Below are 15,538 nucleotides of genomic sequence, written 5' to 3'. Positions count from 1 at the left end.
CTGTCGCGTTATCACCGAAACGCAGGAAAAAGGCAATCGCCTTAACACTTCCATGGATTATAAACTCGTTCGTTATCGTTGTCGCTTGATGCGACGCGAAGCAAATTCTTCGTAAATTACGGCAGATGCCAGATACATTTGTTTTCGGGTAACGATTCAATGACAATGATGCCCGATAAATAATGGTAGTCATGGTAAACACCGATAAAAATCAAACGAAAGTCGTGATTGCGAGGATCACGTATTTACGATTGCCATCTCTCTCTCTCTCTCTCTCTCTCTCCCTCTCTCTCTCGAGAATAGAGGGGAAGACGATCCGCGCGTTCGTCAAGCGGTGTGTGGGCCACTCTTGGCTTTCTCGTATTTCCATTCGGCAGCACGGTTTCTGTAAACGAGGGTGTAAACAGTTAGATTGTATCTATCTGGAGGAGAGTGGCCACCCTCCGTAAGTCGTGCCGTTTTTCTCTTCCTGCCCGTGGAAAAGGCAAGCCACTGGGCCGCCGGTGGCCGTGGATTTAAACTTTTAAATCCACTTTATCTCGTACGGTACGATTCTACGGCTGGAAACGGCCCGACGTAAGAGATACGTGAATGCGGGAACGATCACGAAAGGGACGGTCAGTTGGCATTGTTGGCTTTGTTTACGAGCCAGGCGTGAGATCCAAGCACGAAGATTCGATTCTTTCAACGATTTATCGGCATCGAAGAACTCTCGCGGATAGCCATGCGAAAATTGAATCGAGCTCTAATCTATTCGGCTTCGAAATAGAACGGCCATGTCACGATAAGTTTTTAAGCTTCGTTACCTTCTACGGCTTATCATATCGGCGTAACGATCGCGATCGAAGTAACTGATGATTTTATTCGGGCAACTTGTCAAACGTTAATCGCCACATCGCGTATCTTACTTCAAAAGAATGCTAGGTCTCGCATTATCTTTAACATTTATACTCGAACGTGAAAGGTACTAATGCTTAAGATATCGAAATTGATGCACGAAGATTAGAAGAAGAAGTGGAGAGGAGGAACATCTATTTTTCCTTAATTACGATGTTGCGAAACATAGATTATGATGTTGGCTCGCGCTCAAAAACATCTGTTCCCCTTCCTTCGGACGAGTTTTACCCTTACGCAGCTTGCTCCCGCTAAGGGCTGATATCCGCAGGGGTTTTGCCCTTCGATCTTCTCCTCTCCAAGCGAGAAGAGCTCGTCGAGAATTCGTTGAGGACGTGTGCCTCGTTTAAACAGCCCGGAGCTCGAACGATGCGAATCTAATTAGAATCTAATCGTCCCGACTACCATTCCGTTCGCCTCGAGCCGCAATCGGCTGTGCTTTTGTATTTGACAAACCGGTTGTTATTTTAACGTTACGAGGATAATACTACGCCTAGGCGTATTGTGCGATACTTTCTTTAAAATGGGCAAGAAATTTGCAAACGTCTTTGCTGACTTTTCTATGAGAAACTCGAGCTGTACGATCAGGAAAACAGGGGACGCAGAGAAATCAAAGGGTAGCGAGTCAAGAGGTAGACTGATCGTGGTAACCGTGTATACAAAATTAATATCGGACACGAGATAAAATTAATTTAACGGCGGGTTGCGCCTGTGAACCGCCCGGAGGCTGTATACTGAAGTCCGGATCACAATGGCGAAACGGTCGGGCTGGTGGGCACTGCAAACTTCAGCTACCACCACCGTCCTCCGCTATCGTCGTCGCCACACCATCGTCGACGGGAAAGCCATGCTCGTACCAAAACATAATTAGCCTGCATTGTTAATGCATCAATATTTGCACACTGTCCTACCTTCCCGTCCCTGTACGCGCTACGCGTTTTCCAATAAGCTTGCACTTTGTTGCGTTGATATTACGCGAATATCGCTGTTGATTCCCGCTATTGCTTTCTCTCCTGTCTCTTTCTGCCTGTTTCCCAGCGCCTGTCGATTGTACGGAATATACTGTGTCCACCCCTCTCCGCGTTGCGCGGTTCACGCTTTACGACGTACCTACCCGTTCGACTCCGGCTCGTTGTTCGACCTCATGATGTAAACTTGATGCACAAACCTTCCTAAATTAATCGCAGTTCATCGACGAATTGTGCACGCCCAACGTTTAATTCGCCACTGAATTTTGACCAGGCCGGAACGTTATTTGTCGATAACAATCGCGCGCCTGTAGCCATAATTTTGTTACTTTTGCTCGAGATTATATTAGTACAATGCACTCGCCCATAGGATCGTAGCCTTTATAAAATTGTAAATACGTAATAGTCGTCGAACGTATGACGGGAAACTACGATCCGGTTCAGACATTGCGATCGTTCTTTCGCTGGTTGCGTTAAAAAGGCAGGCGGAGTTCCGTTTAAGGAGATGGCTAAAAAGGAACCGTGGCCGTACGGAGGCGAAGAAACGAGGGTGTTGCACGCGCACGAGAAGGCCCCAACGTATACCGGATTTTCCCTACTTCAGCTTGTTCCGGTCGCTCGCGTGCCACAATTCTATCGTCCACATCTGGATCTTCTGCTACGTTTCGTCGATCTTGACCCCGTAACCCGGACCTCTGTTAGGAGAATCGTACCGCGCTAGCGTATGCTTACGTACAACGCGTTTTTAACGTGCACCGAATTAAAGGTTCGACGAGTAGTTTGGTATCGTAGCTTCTTACGTCTCGCCGTACCAGCCAAAAATATAAATCGCGTTCAAAATGAGAAATTTCGTGAATCGAGTCATCGAACCGTGCGAAGTCGTTGGGTATCCTTAACGCGATGACGCACGCGATGAAAAATCGTTAAGTCGTAATAAACGGAACGTCTCCGCGGGGGGAGAGCAAAGACAAGCTGCAAAGTCTGTCGAAAAGAAGGGCGTCGGCAGGAGGAGTTGGAAGGTAGAGGGTCTTCCGTCAGTTGATCGTCTTCCGGTGACTTCCGGTGGCCTCTAACGAGGGACAATGCTTCTGGTACACGGCGTGCACGCGGCGCACAACAATCGCGTCTCAAGTTCCTCGAGGCAGGAGGGCGGTGCTCCTGAGCTTCATAGAGAGTTCGTTCTCTCCTTTCCTCTCCTCTCTCGTTTCTTTCTTCTGCTCGACTACTTATGCCACATAACGTGGCTCTCAATGGCACATTAGAGGGCAGCGCGTTCGAAAGGCAGTCAAGGCGTGTGCGTACACAACGCGGAGAACCAACTCGACTCGAACACAAATTATAGACTCTCGGCACGACCGTTGAAGCGACTCCAGCCGACGTAGATTCACCAATCGCTATTTCGGGTACTCACGGACATACGTGCTCCGTTGCTAAGGGTACGCAACAAGCCATTCACGGACACGCACGTCTCTCGATCCTTTTCGATCCTTTTCGATCCTTTTCACCTTAGCGCTCGCGTATCCCGCTCGAATTATTTCATTCTGTCCCCGTCCTCGTCTCTGCCTCTGCCTCTGCCTCCTCGCGCTTTCTTTCGCTCTCTCGCGTCTTTGTCGAGAGACGCGCGAATCGCTTTGGGGTAGATCAAGAAGTCGACTACGCGGGCTCTTGGAAGACCACTCGAGCAGTAGCCGATTGTTTGATCTCATCCAGCGCTGACTTCTTTCTTATTTCGTCCTCGATGAGAATTGCTCTCTCTCTCTCTCTCTCTCACTTTTCTCTGCATTAGCTGCTTCTCTTACTCCGTCGACCGTTAACGGTCGACGAATTCGGCTGACAAGAAGTGTTCGTCCTTTCTCGATTCAAACACACCACGATCCGATCTCGAGAGTCTCCTCGTCGTGCCACTCGAACTTCGTCTATCTGATTTATATCGGCATAATAAGCCTTGTCGAGACGCGTAACGATGAACTCGCGCTGGCTGCTTTACGTTTTTTTACCGTCGAATCCACGTCGCATCGAACGCGTCTCGTGACTTTGTAAAATAATAGTCTTCTCTCGGAGAACCGGTAATTAAACTCGGAAAGGAATTTCGCAGTTTATCGGTAATCACGAACGATCACGGGCAACAATAACGGGGTCGAGACTTGCCGTGTATCTTGTCGTAGTCGTTTTGACAGCGACAGGCGGTGACACGCCTGTAAAATTGCTTCTCCGATACAGCGAAAGTTGTCGGTTCGCCGGGCACACAGGAGACAATTTTTGGGGGTGTGAAAAATATTAATAACTCCGGTGTTGCAGTAAGGGACGAAGGGCTTCCGAGTAAGGGATGGCATAGAGTCGGAGGTTGAGGGGGTGGCTGGGTCAGAGGAGGGGGTGGCAAGTGTTTCTGTCAGTTTAATAGCTTCGCGCGCCTCCCCCTCCCCCCTTCCGCCTTTTGCCCTACGGACTCACCCCACATGCGCACACTTTGCCACCGACATTACGGCATCGTCACTCTACGTGTCAGAAGTTGCGCTAGACCTAGAAGCTCTGCTTAGATCTGATAACCCTTTGATACTCCCGTTATTTATTACCCCTTCGCCGTCGCCATCATCGACAAAGACGACGTCCCGCGTCCAACGTCTTTGAATCGATCACCCTTTTCTCCCTCGGTGCGCGCACAAGTAGAGAATAAATCTAGTACATGGATCCTGGACAAGTTACGTTGGTTACTATCGACCGAACTAATTAATCGATTTCACGAACGAAAATATGATTGTACGAAACAGAATGAAATTTTATAGACATACTGCAAATTACGTGTTTGATTCGCTTTTGCGTTCGTGGTCGCGTTTATCACGGACCAGTATATGTAAAGGGCGTGAAAATTCACGAACAAGACTCGAAGGTAGGCGAAGAAGGTGATATCTATGTCGTAGGATAGCGGGAGGGGAGCGGGACATTTTTATGCCGGTGTAAATCAAGGCTCCCGGCCAAATATTGCGCGGACGACGTTCGCGTTGAATGAGCGAAGGGTTCCGGCATAGCCAGCCATAAAGAATGATATAACTGCACGCGACACATGTCTTCCTGCCTGTGGAACGCACTCATATCGCCTCCGCGACTTTCCTTCTCCGCCAATTTTCGCGGGAAATGAAGATTTGTTTCGACATCTTTTTGCACCGCCATTCGTTCTTGCAACCGTTTCCCTGGCGCTCGGCGGATTTAAATCGTTGCAATTTGAACGCCGCTCGCTGATGGAACGACACGAAAGAATAACTGACATCGGACTTTTTACACAGCCGAAACGTCGGACGACGTGAAACGGAGTAACGGAATTTCCTTTCACAAGCTTGGCTTCTAGACGTCTATAACGAAGGTGCAACGGCCTTCAAGTAGATTCAGTTACACGTTTCCGTTAAGCAGAAAAGTTATTCAAAGGCTACGAACGAAAGAGTGAGGGAAAAAACGGGAGTGACGTTTTTCGAAATTCTACTACTTCGATTGATTTCAAAGTCAATCTGTCCGAGGTACAGACCGCAAACGTATTGTGAACGGTGGCTGTAAAAAAATTTAGACAACCCCGTGACAGCTACTTTCCGAAGAAAAAGGTGACCGGGCCTGTCCAATAAAGACTTCGATAGGTGTTCCACTGACCCTGACTCTGCGTGAGGTCCTCTCCAACTTGCACGCGTTTCGATGGAGGGGTTCGCGCGATGGAAAAAATTTCTTCGCACGCTGACATCTGACCCTTGGTCGCCGACGAATCGAAGACTCAACTTTATTTCATATACCCTACATCGTATCGAAAATCGTCGAATGAAATTTCAAGAGAAAAAAGACCAAACATCTTCTTCAACGTGGTGAAGTACGTTCTACGATGCTTCGTCTTGGTCGAGCTATTATTATAAAAAAGTTGTACAATTCCATTTGATTTAAATAAGATCGTCGAAAAGAAAGGAAAGATATGGTTATCGTACGTCGAATAGATCGATCGATAGAAATCGTATCCTGTAAGAAACTATGAATCGTGCGAAGAAAAATCAGTCGGTGTTTAATGTTCGGGGCAGCAACGTGTCTCTTTCGTTATCAGAGTCACGTTTTCCGATTCTTCCCTACCCCCTCCCAGAGGCGGCGGTCTTTCGGACTCAGTCAGGCAGCCGCAGCTTGTTCCTCTACCAGCGTATACGTTAGCTTCGTCTCTCGTTCTCGCTCTCCAGCTCGCTCTCCTGCTCGCTCTCTCGAGGGATGCTGTGGCGAACTGGTGGGGATCTGAATGCGATAGGGGTTGCTCCGCCCGTGAGCCAACCAGAGGTCTCGATGGAAGCGGATCCGCCACACCCCATGGATCGTCTCTGGCTTCCCTTGGGAACCCTCGTTGTGCCATCCTCTTCTGAACAGATTTCGAATCCTCTAGTCTGCCAAGAGCCAGCTGACGCGGAGCAGCGCTCTTCTCGTCATCCGTTTCTTATTTCGATCGTGTTTTCTCCGGGCAGCGCACGCCTTCCGATATCGTACATCTTCCACGTCGAGCTACCCCCTGCGAACATCTCAGCCCCCCGCCGCCCAAGCCAAGCGCCTACATTTACTTTGCCTTTTATCGCAGCACGATCATGCCTATCGATCGATCGATCATGAACGCTACTACTGGCCAAGAAATTCGTCCGATTCTTTTGCTATTTGGATTGTGTTAATGATTTTGTGTCATCGTGAGACTTTCTGGTGATAGCATGTGTGACAGACAGTGATTTTACGTTATACGACTGACCGGGATCGGGCTGTTCGATCGACACCTATGAACGGTCTCGATTTGTCTCGACCCACGGTCGACTCCAAGATGAACGGTAAGTTTTATATACAATTGTTGTAAAGGAGTTGATAAGAGAATCGGAGTAACGATGAATCGTACACTCGTCGTAGGTGTGTCGAGTAATTTAAAAGCCTGCAATAGAAACGAGCAAAGGTGAAGTGTGCCGATAAAACGAGACTGTTTATGCGATGTATACGGCAAACTTTTAAATACCGTCAAATTTATATTCAGCGTGCGCTATTTTTATCGTGTATTCGGACGATTAGATAGATTTAATCTAACGATCATTGATTTGCCTCTTCCAATCACAGTCGATGATATCGCGATCTGCAAAATATTATTCTCCGGTCCTTTTTTAGTTTCTGTCGGTTATGTATTCGGTTTTTTGAATTTATTGTATTCAAACTACCGAGCAAACACGTTATATCTGTGAGTACCGACACGAGGAAATTCAACCGCAGCCCGTCCGGAAGCTGGTCTGCAGAGATTCGTTCTTGTATCTAATTTGGTTTGCATCTACTGGTAATCCGCGACGAGTTTGATACTCTTTTCACCAAAATATTCTTCACATAGGATTCGGATATACGTTGTTCTAACCATTCTTGTCATATTGTATTAACCTTGATCGCATGTTCAACGCAAAAGAGGCCGTGATTAGATGATGATCGCGGAAATTCTTTTCGTTTTCGCTTACGATATACGCTAATAGGTACGCGTCCGTTTTCCATCAGGATCTTCGTATCGCCAGGACATCCTGTGTGGTCAGAGCAATGCGGTTTACGCGCGTGTGAATATAGTCTACGATGCAATCGCTCTTCCGACACCCCGTTGCTTGCCTGCCAATTTGCTTAATTATCTTTTCCGGGATTCGTCGACGAATATCTCCGGCCGTCTACTGGTTTCTTATTTTTCAGCGCACAACGCGTTCGCACCCAAGTCTAGCTTACCCAGTAAGTCGTTTCACGTTCAGTTTGTCCTTTGTACGTGTAACGCAATATTTGGCGATGATTTAAACGCATCGTTCGTCGGTTACCATAATTCGTCAAACGTGTTTCTTTTTCTATCAGTATAGCGTATGTAATTCGAATCTGTGCACGGAAATAACTTTAAATTACACATAGAACCTTTCGTTTAAAATTAATGGTATAAAATGTACCGTGTATGCGATAGGTACACAAATTTTCTCAAGCATAAGTACCTTAATAACACTTTAATTGGGTTAACTACGAAAAAAAAAAAAAAAAGAAAAAAGAAAAAGAGGAGGAGAAAAAAAGCTGGAGTCACGTCGATCTTCCCACGAACAATTTTCGATTCTCTGAGTCGCGGCAAAGCGGCACTTTACTCTAATCGAGTTTGAAGCCTCTCGAGCCGCTATCATCGTGGATAACATCGCGTATGGTTTAAGTACTCGTGGTTCTGTCAAGGGAGAAAGTGCTCGAGCACTCGTGTCCCGTAGGAGTCAAAGACCCCTGTGACGTCGAGAGTTTTCCAAATATTGTTGTTGTATGGTATCGACTAGTCGCGCGAGAGGTCTTCGAGCCCCCTGCGCGTCCCTCCTAAGTCGCGCACAGAGTTCTTCTTTACGATCTTCCGCGGAAGCCGAGCTAAAATCCACGCGATCATGTTTGTTTCATCGATCAGGTCGGATTTCGGTTTATCGACTTCGTAGCGTCACCGCGCGATCATCCCTTCCAGCTTCCAAAGGCGTATCTTTACGATTATTTCACCTCGATCCGGGAGTAAGCACGATCGAGAAAGACGTTACGGTTCTCTTCGGTGGTCGTTCGAATCGAGACACACGGTTCTTAGGAACAACGCGTGCGCGTCTCGATATCTCCGTATTAACGTTCGGCTGCGAATTTCGTGTCGATCGACCCACCACGCGGGATCACCGTTTTCTTTTACGACTGGCTCGCGTTAACGTGACTCGCGGGATCCTTAATCCGATGTTGACTTTCTCGATTAGAATGGAATCGAAGCTGCCATCGTAAAACGAATGCTTTTAACGTTTTATTCTATAAACACCATGGCGCTCCGTTTTGATCGAAGAAAGTTTCGATTGTCGCAACTGTAGTCCCAAAATGGTTATCGCGAATGTAGGTAAGAGATAAATTTTGGTAGAACGTGGATCATAAAAGATCGACGCCACAGACGAGGAAACGTGCCAAGGTGTGAGTTCCTCTCGAATGCACCTGCGAGTTTGTCGGCAATTTGCTTAGCCGTGGATTCACGGGGCTTACAACGTTTGCAGAGGACTCTCGATCGTCGCAGGTCCCTCCGCGTCATTCTTAGGAGCGCGCACGGTTTATAGTTTGTTTTCAGATAGCCGATAGAACGCCGGAGATATCGTTCGATTCGAAGATAAGTTCGGCATTAGAATGACCCGTCGTATTCGGTCCGGAGTTATACAAATAAATCCAGATTCGGAGGATGGTTCTTCGCGATAGCGTGAGCCAAAAGAAAGCGAAAGCTGCGAGTAAGGTCTTACAAAAGAGATAAAACGAAGATAGTGGAGTACACGTCGAATTTCTGCGAGCTACGTGCTCCAAAAGCTACGTGTCGCGATTCTATGGTCGCACGTTCGGTTTCTGCGACGCATCACTTTGTCGCATCACGAGACTGTTTCACGGCGCATTAAAAGAGCCGGGTAAGGGGAACAATAAAGTTCTCGGTTTATCGCGTCAAACATCCTTGGCTCGGGTGTCGCATTGTACACTCGTAGCTCTGTGACTGAGAAAACGACCGACGCGACGGACCGAGGAGATAGCGTTGTTCGATCGCCACTTGTCCTTGTGTACCTAGGATCTCGACCAGTCGCTAAGGGGACAGATAAATTTGCTGTTTCTCAGGAACCAGCATACCTCCTTTGCTTTCTCTCCTCCGTGTTTCTCTCTCCGGTGATTCCAGAGTTTCTGATATAATTTTACGAATTTCGCTCCTCGTCGTTGGCCTTGTCTTCGCTAAACGTGACCTTTACAACGCAGGATCGGCGACGAGGCTACTTCATTCCAGAGTACCGATTTTTCTGCAAATTAAGAACCATCACCGACATCGTTACGTTTTAAGAACACGTTCTTCCTTATTTCTCTGATCTTGTACCAAGAGTTTCTTCGAGCAAATCTTCGCGTACAAACTGAATTTCGATACTTCGATATAAAGTTATTCTGAAACGAATGCATCTTATTTCGCGAATATGGGTGTTCTGACTTTTCGCTCGAACGACGATCGACGACTGATCGACTTTTACGCTTTCGATCTTGCTCGAGAACGCTAAGATATTTCTCGGTCGTCGATAACACGAAGCAACGTGTTATTAAAACGCGCATGCGTTTTATCAAGTTACGTTGGCGTTGTTTCAGGAAGCAGTGACGAAGGCGAGTCGATGTCAGGCACGCCGGCCGGTGGAGGTACGGGGGGAACCGGCGAAAATCAAGAAATGGAGGAAAACGGTTCGATTCGTGGCGGCAGCAACTCTGCCAGTAATCTGGTATACAGAGATCTGAAGGCTCTTCACGCGACCAGTGTCCACGACGTGTCTCAGGATTATAATCCGCAATCGAGGCCGGCTTATCAATGTGGCTATTCGCCCGCCATGGACAAACAACATCAGAATTACGAAAAGGAACAGCACAGACCACCTTCATCCAGGGACGAGGAGAAATCTTCGTGGGAATACGGCGAGAAGGCTGACAGGAAGGAGTATTTGAGATCACGAGACGCCGTCTACAGGAACGAAGCGTATCGTGAGTGAATAAATTCCATTTTTTCCCCCTTTATTTCCTTCGTCTTTCTTCTTAAACTACCGCTCGAATCGTCGTGAATGGCGCAAGCTAATTGCGTAAATTAGAATACTAGGTCAGCCGCGCGGGTCGCTTAATGTTACGAATTACGGTGTAAATTATCGGGAGACGTGGTGGTTAATTGTCCGGATTAGAATAGTAGGTTACGCAATAACGATCTACCGTACCATGGGCGGCTTATCGAGAGGATTTAATCTGTCAAATTGCGACATAATTATCGCGAAACGCAGCTTCTACCTTCTTACCTTCGTTTACCACGTTGAAGATTTCAATTCGGCTTTTGCAGAGGACGCGACCAAACAGGAACAAAAGGAGCAATCTAACCGCGAGTGGGTATCACCGGTACCGGAAGTGGAGGTGGGAGGTTCGGCACCGGGTGGCCCTCAGGTTCGAGCGCGGAAGGACATTCCACGGGGTGCGAGATTCGGCCCTTTTCTTGGAAAATGGGCGAGCGAGCCTTTCAACCCCCGTTACGCGTGGGAGGTGAGTTGTATTTCTTACGATACACGAGCGTGCTTATCGCTTCGTCCTCGTTCGATGGGATTTGAAGGCGGAGCGTAGGTAAACGTAGCGAGCGAATCGATGCTCGATCGAACAACGATAGCCAGCGTTCTCTAGATAAATTCAGAAAATTCTCGATAACTCTTTGCTATTGCGGTAAATGATCGCAACTCGTTCGATCGACGCGTTTTGTACATTCGAACTATAATCAAGGATATTAACCGGAATTTCGAATATACTTGTTTGTACTATACCTGGAAAGAGATACATTGAGGATTTTCCGCGAATCTAGGCATTCGTACGCGATATCATCTCGCAGGGGTTCTGGTGAATCCGTTTGAAAGATGATCGATCTGTTTATGGCTCGGGATCCAGTAGAGGACTACTTTGCTCGAAACCAGTGTCAGTGGGTTCGCTATCCTCCTGCTATAATCCCCGGTATTATCCGGCAGATGCGGAAGACAGAAAAATCAAGAAAAGAGAAAGATAGGGGAGAAAAGGGAGAGAGGATAGACGGAATCGTCTCTTCGGTTGGAAAGTAGACACCTGGTCGACTCGTACGCCGAAGGTGTCATCCATGTTGACAGATCCGTCAATTGACTCGCCTCGGACAGTTCTCTTTCCATTGCTTTCTATTCCTTCTGGTTCTGCCCTAAAATTCTTTCGATACTCGTCCGGAGCTCGAACGTCTCTGTTGGTTCTTAAGTCGACCGTAAAATCGGCGCACAAAGTCAAACTCGAAGAAGTAGTCTGTGAAATCGTTGCTACAAGTCCAGGATCTTTCATCCGTGTGATTCGCGAAATACACGTATTTTTCTAGCCAACGTAGGTTCGTTCGTCTCCGAGTTATATTCGCGATGATTTAAAATCTTCTGTCTGCAGCCTCGCGGAAAAACTTGATCCATTTCGAAACGAGATTACGGCGCGGAGAGAATCGGAAACTGGCCGTGTACCGGTCCAGAGGGTGTGATAGATATGATAGCGGCAACGTTATGTTACGTTAGCGCATGTCGCACTGACAAAATGTAAATGGCGCCATCCATCTAACTGCCGACAAAAAGGCAACCGGGGCCAACTGTCGGACCGGCGATTACAGGATCGATTAAAGCCAAACTACCCCTTCGTTTCGTCGGGCCGATCTATCAACCCCACGCGCGTAAACGTGCGAGCGCACGAACGGAGAAAACATCGCGACACAGAGGTCTGGCTTCGAGTTCTCACAGAATTTCGAATGTCCCTTTAAATCGGGGACGAGAGTCGAGGGAAGATCGATCGGGATGAATTTCGGATATTTTTACTCGTTTGTGAAATAGTATTACTCGAGGATCCGAATGTTTGTGAAATAACTGACAATACGATTTATACACCAGTTACGGTGGTGTAGTAACGAACCAATCGAACGGTTAACAGACCGCGCGATCCTTTTCTGAAATTGGAGAAATCTACGAGGGATCCCTTTCCATCGATTCGCACGCTATCCCCTAATCCTAATCCTTTTCTCACATTCTCGGGGAAAGGCGTTTCCAAAATGAAAGGGGGAGATAGGGAAGATGGAAACTGGATTACCGATAAACCACTATCAATATGAGTCGGTATATCATTTCGAATATTAATAATGCATCGAGCCAATAACGTCACAAGAGTGTCGAATAGAACGGAAAGGAAAGAGGTAAACAACAAGGAGCGAAAGCATCTCGCTGTAATGTCGGAAGAAAAGAGGCAAAAAATAGCCGAAACCGAAATTTTTCCTCAAATTTTGTGAACACTTATTCGCCGCGTACACACCTGAAGCAGAACGAAGGAAAGAAGGTCGTGGTATCGAGGGGTGTTGTTCGAGGTATCGCTGGTACCCCACCTGCCATACTGGCCGGGTCTCGTTTTTCGGATACTCGTGGAGGGGTACGAAATGAAAAACCAAAGGAAACCAGAAGGGGATCCTCTTTTCCGGTTGCGTTTTGGTCGGTGACGCGTGATCCGCAGAACAGCCGACTCGCGGCGTGCCATAGCGGCGACTAAACCAATCTTAGGCTTAGCTCATTCGGCCGTGAGACCCTCGTGTCGAGGGTACAGCTCCAATTTACCGAATGATCTCGAGAATCCGTCTTAAATGATCAATCTCGTCGCGTTTATAGCATTACTCGTTATTCCTGTTTCGAATCTAGTCTTTGGAAGATACGACGTCGTTAATTATGCGCTTAGGGGATGTTCCTATGTTTCATATTCTTTTGAATACGATTGTATTTTGCATCGAACAGGGTGTTTTATATTAATCCTGATTTTTGACATTTCTGTTTGTAACACATCCATTTCCATATGGGACACGAGGGTTGAATCCACCCCCGTTGGCGCGTCTGCTCTCCTTTTCGCGTCGTTCGCTCATCGACATATTGAAAGCATCGTCAATTTTTCCACGTGATCGCTGACGACCCCTCTCGTCGTCCTCGAGTACGAGCCGCCGGCTGGTTTTTTCAAGCGGCCACGGGGGAGAGTAGAAAAAAGAACGGAAGATGGGTTGTTTTTCATATTGAAGCAGGCACACGCGCCTCGTTGATCGTACGGGCCACTTTTTCGACAAATCGGCTGGAAAGCTGCGCCATTAGCGACGTATGTCGCTGACAAATCATATAAATGGCGACTCTCGACGAAACGTGTCCTCGCGCGAACCGCACCAACCACCCCGATGTCCAGTAATGAGACAAATTGTGACGCGTCGCAAAGAGAGAAACAGAGAATCCGTGCTGGGCGATCCCGTACCGTTTCCCCGTTGTGGCGCGCCTCTATCGAGCTCGAACGGTTTTCAAAACGTTACTTAATCGCCGTCAACGAGCGAACAACGCACCCTTCTCGAATTCGTTCGAGACGATCTTCATTGAAATAACAATGTCCTCGCAATGGAGCGAGAGTATTCCTTCTACGCCTACCACTTACGAGTGACGAAAACGATGTAGAGGATCGAGAGAACCATCGAGGGGTCTATGTAGGTGGTGCCGACGGATCTTATTGTGGATATTATTAAATTCTCGCTCTATCTGGAAGCACGTATTCTAAACAATCTACGTATCCGTCGTACCTACCGATCGTACAATGCACGCCACCGGTGCCCATTATTCGTGGACATTGTCCAGGTGAACTGGTCTTTAGGGCGTTGCTGGAGGTCAAGCCCCGGAAGCGATTCGACAATGAGCCACATTATGCTCACCCTCCATTCCCTTCCTTCTCTCCACCTTCTCTTCTTCTCGATTCAGCCTCCTTCGGATTCAGCTTCTTATTAAGCTGGCCGGCGCGAAGCGCGCGATTCGCAACGCGACGGCAGTTTCTTCCTCTCTCCTCTTCTCTTCTCAAATCTTCTCTTCTCTTCCTCTTCGCATTCCACATGCCGTGCATATTCTTCGTCGCCATAATACGAAGGGAATGGTGCTTCAAGGCAACGCAGTGACCTTCGCTTTCTCAAGGCGTAGGGTTACGCGGTTGGTGATTTTCGTCATTTGAATTTGTAATCGGAGAAAGAAACGGTGCGAGAGAAAAGTTCCGCGGTGGACAAAATCGGCAGGAAACAAGTGACAATCAGTGACGCGGGGAATATCTGGCATTGTGAAGCCTGTCAGACGGTCAGACGTGTCCCAGCTAAAGGATCCCCATTGATAGCCATCTATGCGAATCTACCGGTCAACGGGGTGATTCGGTCTTATAACGCGAACTTTTGCACCCCTCGCATGGGGCTAGCGCGCGTTTCTCAAGAAGCTCGATCGAAAGTAGAACGTACCTTTTGAAGTAGCTCGAATCGTTTGATCGTTGTAATAATAAATAATACGGGATGCAATAAGACCTTACGTAGGGGCAAATAAGTCTAGGAATAGGCATGAAAATATTTAACTGTGCATGCACTGTGGTATCGTATACGTTATCCTGTGTGAAGCCAAGAATGCACAGGCCACCGGCTAACTAACCCTTTTCTCGTGGATCGGGTTTTTGATTGACAGGTTTGCCCAGGCTTGTTTGCGGCTGCACCTTCTCCTATTATGTTAATAAAGCTATGATACAGCTTCGCGCGACCTGAATAGTTAACGTGTATATTTTGACAATTAAATTTACATCCAACGAGTTTTACTCTCGCCCCATGATCCAGTCGTTCGAGTAAACGCTCGCCTGGTTATAGCAAAAAGTTACGGTGGTAGAAAGTACTAAATTTGAAAATATCGTTCGCCCAAATGTCTAGTTTAACGCGGTTGTTAAAATTCCTTGTCCAATAAAACATAATTCTTCATGTTTGTCTAGATGAGATGCTACGTACACGTGTCTCGGCAGGCCAATAAATTTCCTCCGGGTAAAGGCGTTTGTATACTTTGGCCGAAACGAGCACGCGTCGCGCGAGATTCGACTGTAAGGCTTTAACTGGCCTTTCTTTCTGTCAAACCAGCTGTAAACCGGCCTTCTCTCTCGCTTTACCATCGCAGCCCTCCGCTTCTCGTTTCTCTAGGGTGGCAACGGAGGGTGATAAATCTCGTCCGCTCGTTACCCCACTATCTGTCGATAATAGACATAACAGACACGTGTTGCCCGGTCGTCAGGCTGACCCGGCTATCCGG

At 47.5% G+C, this 15,538-nt stretch overlaps 1 protein-coding gene across 3 annotated transcripts in view; it reads left to right on the top strand.

Annotated features, from left to right (window-relative positions):
• The window catches only part of LOC117206020 (histone-lysine N-methyltransferase MECOM-like), a 56,012-nt gene that overhangs the window by 22,410 nt on the left and 18,064 nt on the right, over positions 1–15,538 (top strand). For 2 of the 3 annotated variants that reach the window (XM_033444975.1, XM_033444973.1), the window contains exons 1-3: positions 6,269–6,685; positions 10,011–10,394; positions 10,738–10,934. In XM_033444975.1, the coding sequence (XP_033300866.1) occupies positions 6,637–6,685; positions 10,011–10,394; positions 10,738–10,934 (630 nt within the window). In that variant the 5' untranslated portion in view covers positions 6,269–6,636. Of the gene's footprint in view, positions 1–6,268; positions 6,686–10,010; positions 10,395–10,737; positions 10,935–15,538 lie in introns of those variants that run through there. The other variant, XM_033444974.1, reaches the window with a different exon arrangement.

Source organism: Bombus bifarius, unplaced genomic scaffold (genome assembly GCF_011952205.1).
Source record: "Bombus bifarius isolate JDL3187 unplaced genomic scaffold, Bbif_JDL3187 scf7180000007996, whole genome shotgun sequence".
NCBI classification, from domain to species: Eukaryota; Metazoa; Arthropoda; class Insecta; order Hymenoptera; family Apidae; genus Bombus; species Bombus bifarius.
The sequence above is the reverse complement of the archived record's forward strand: the minus strand, read 5'-3'. Positions and strand labels throughout refer to the sequence as shown.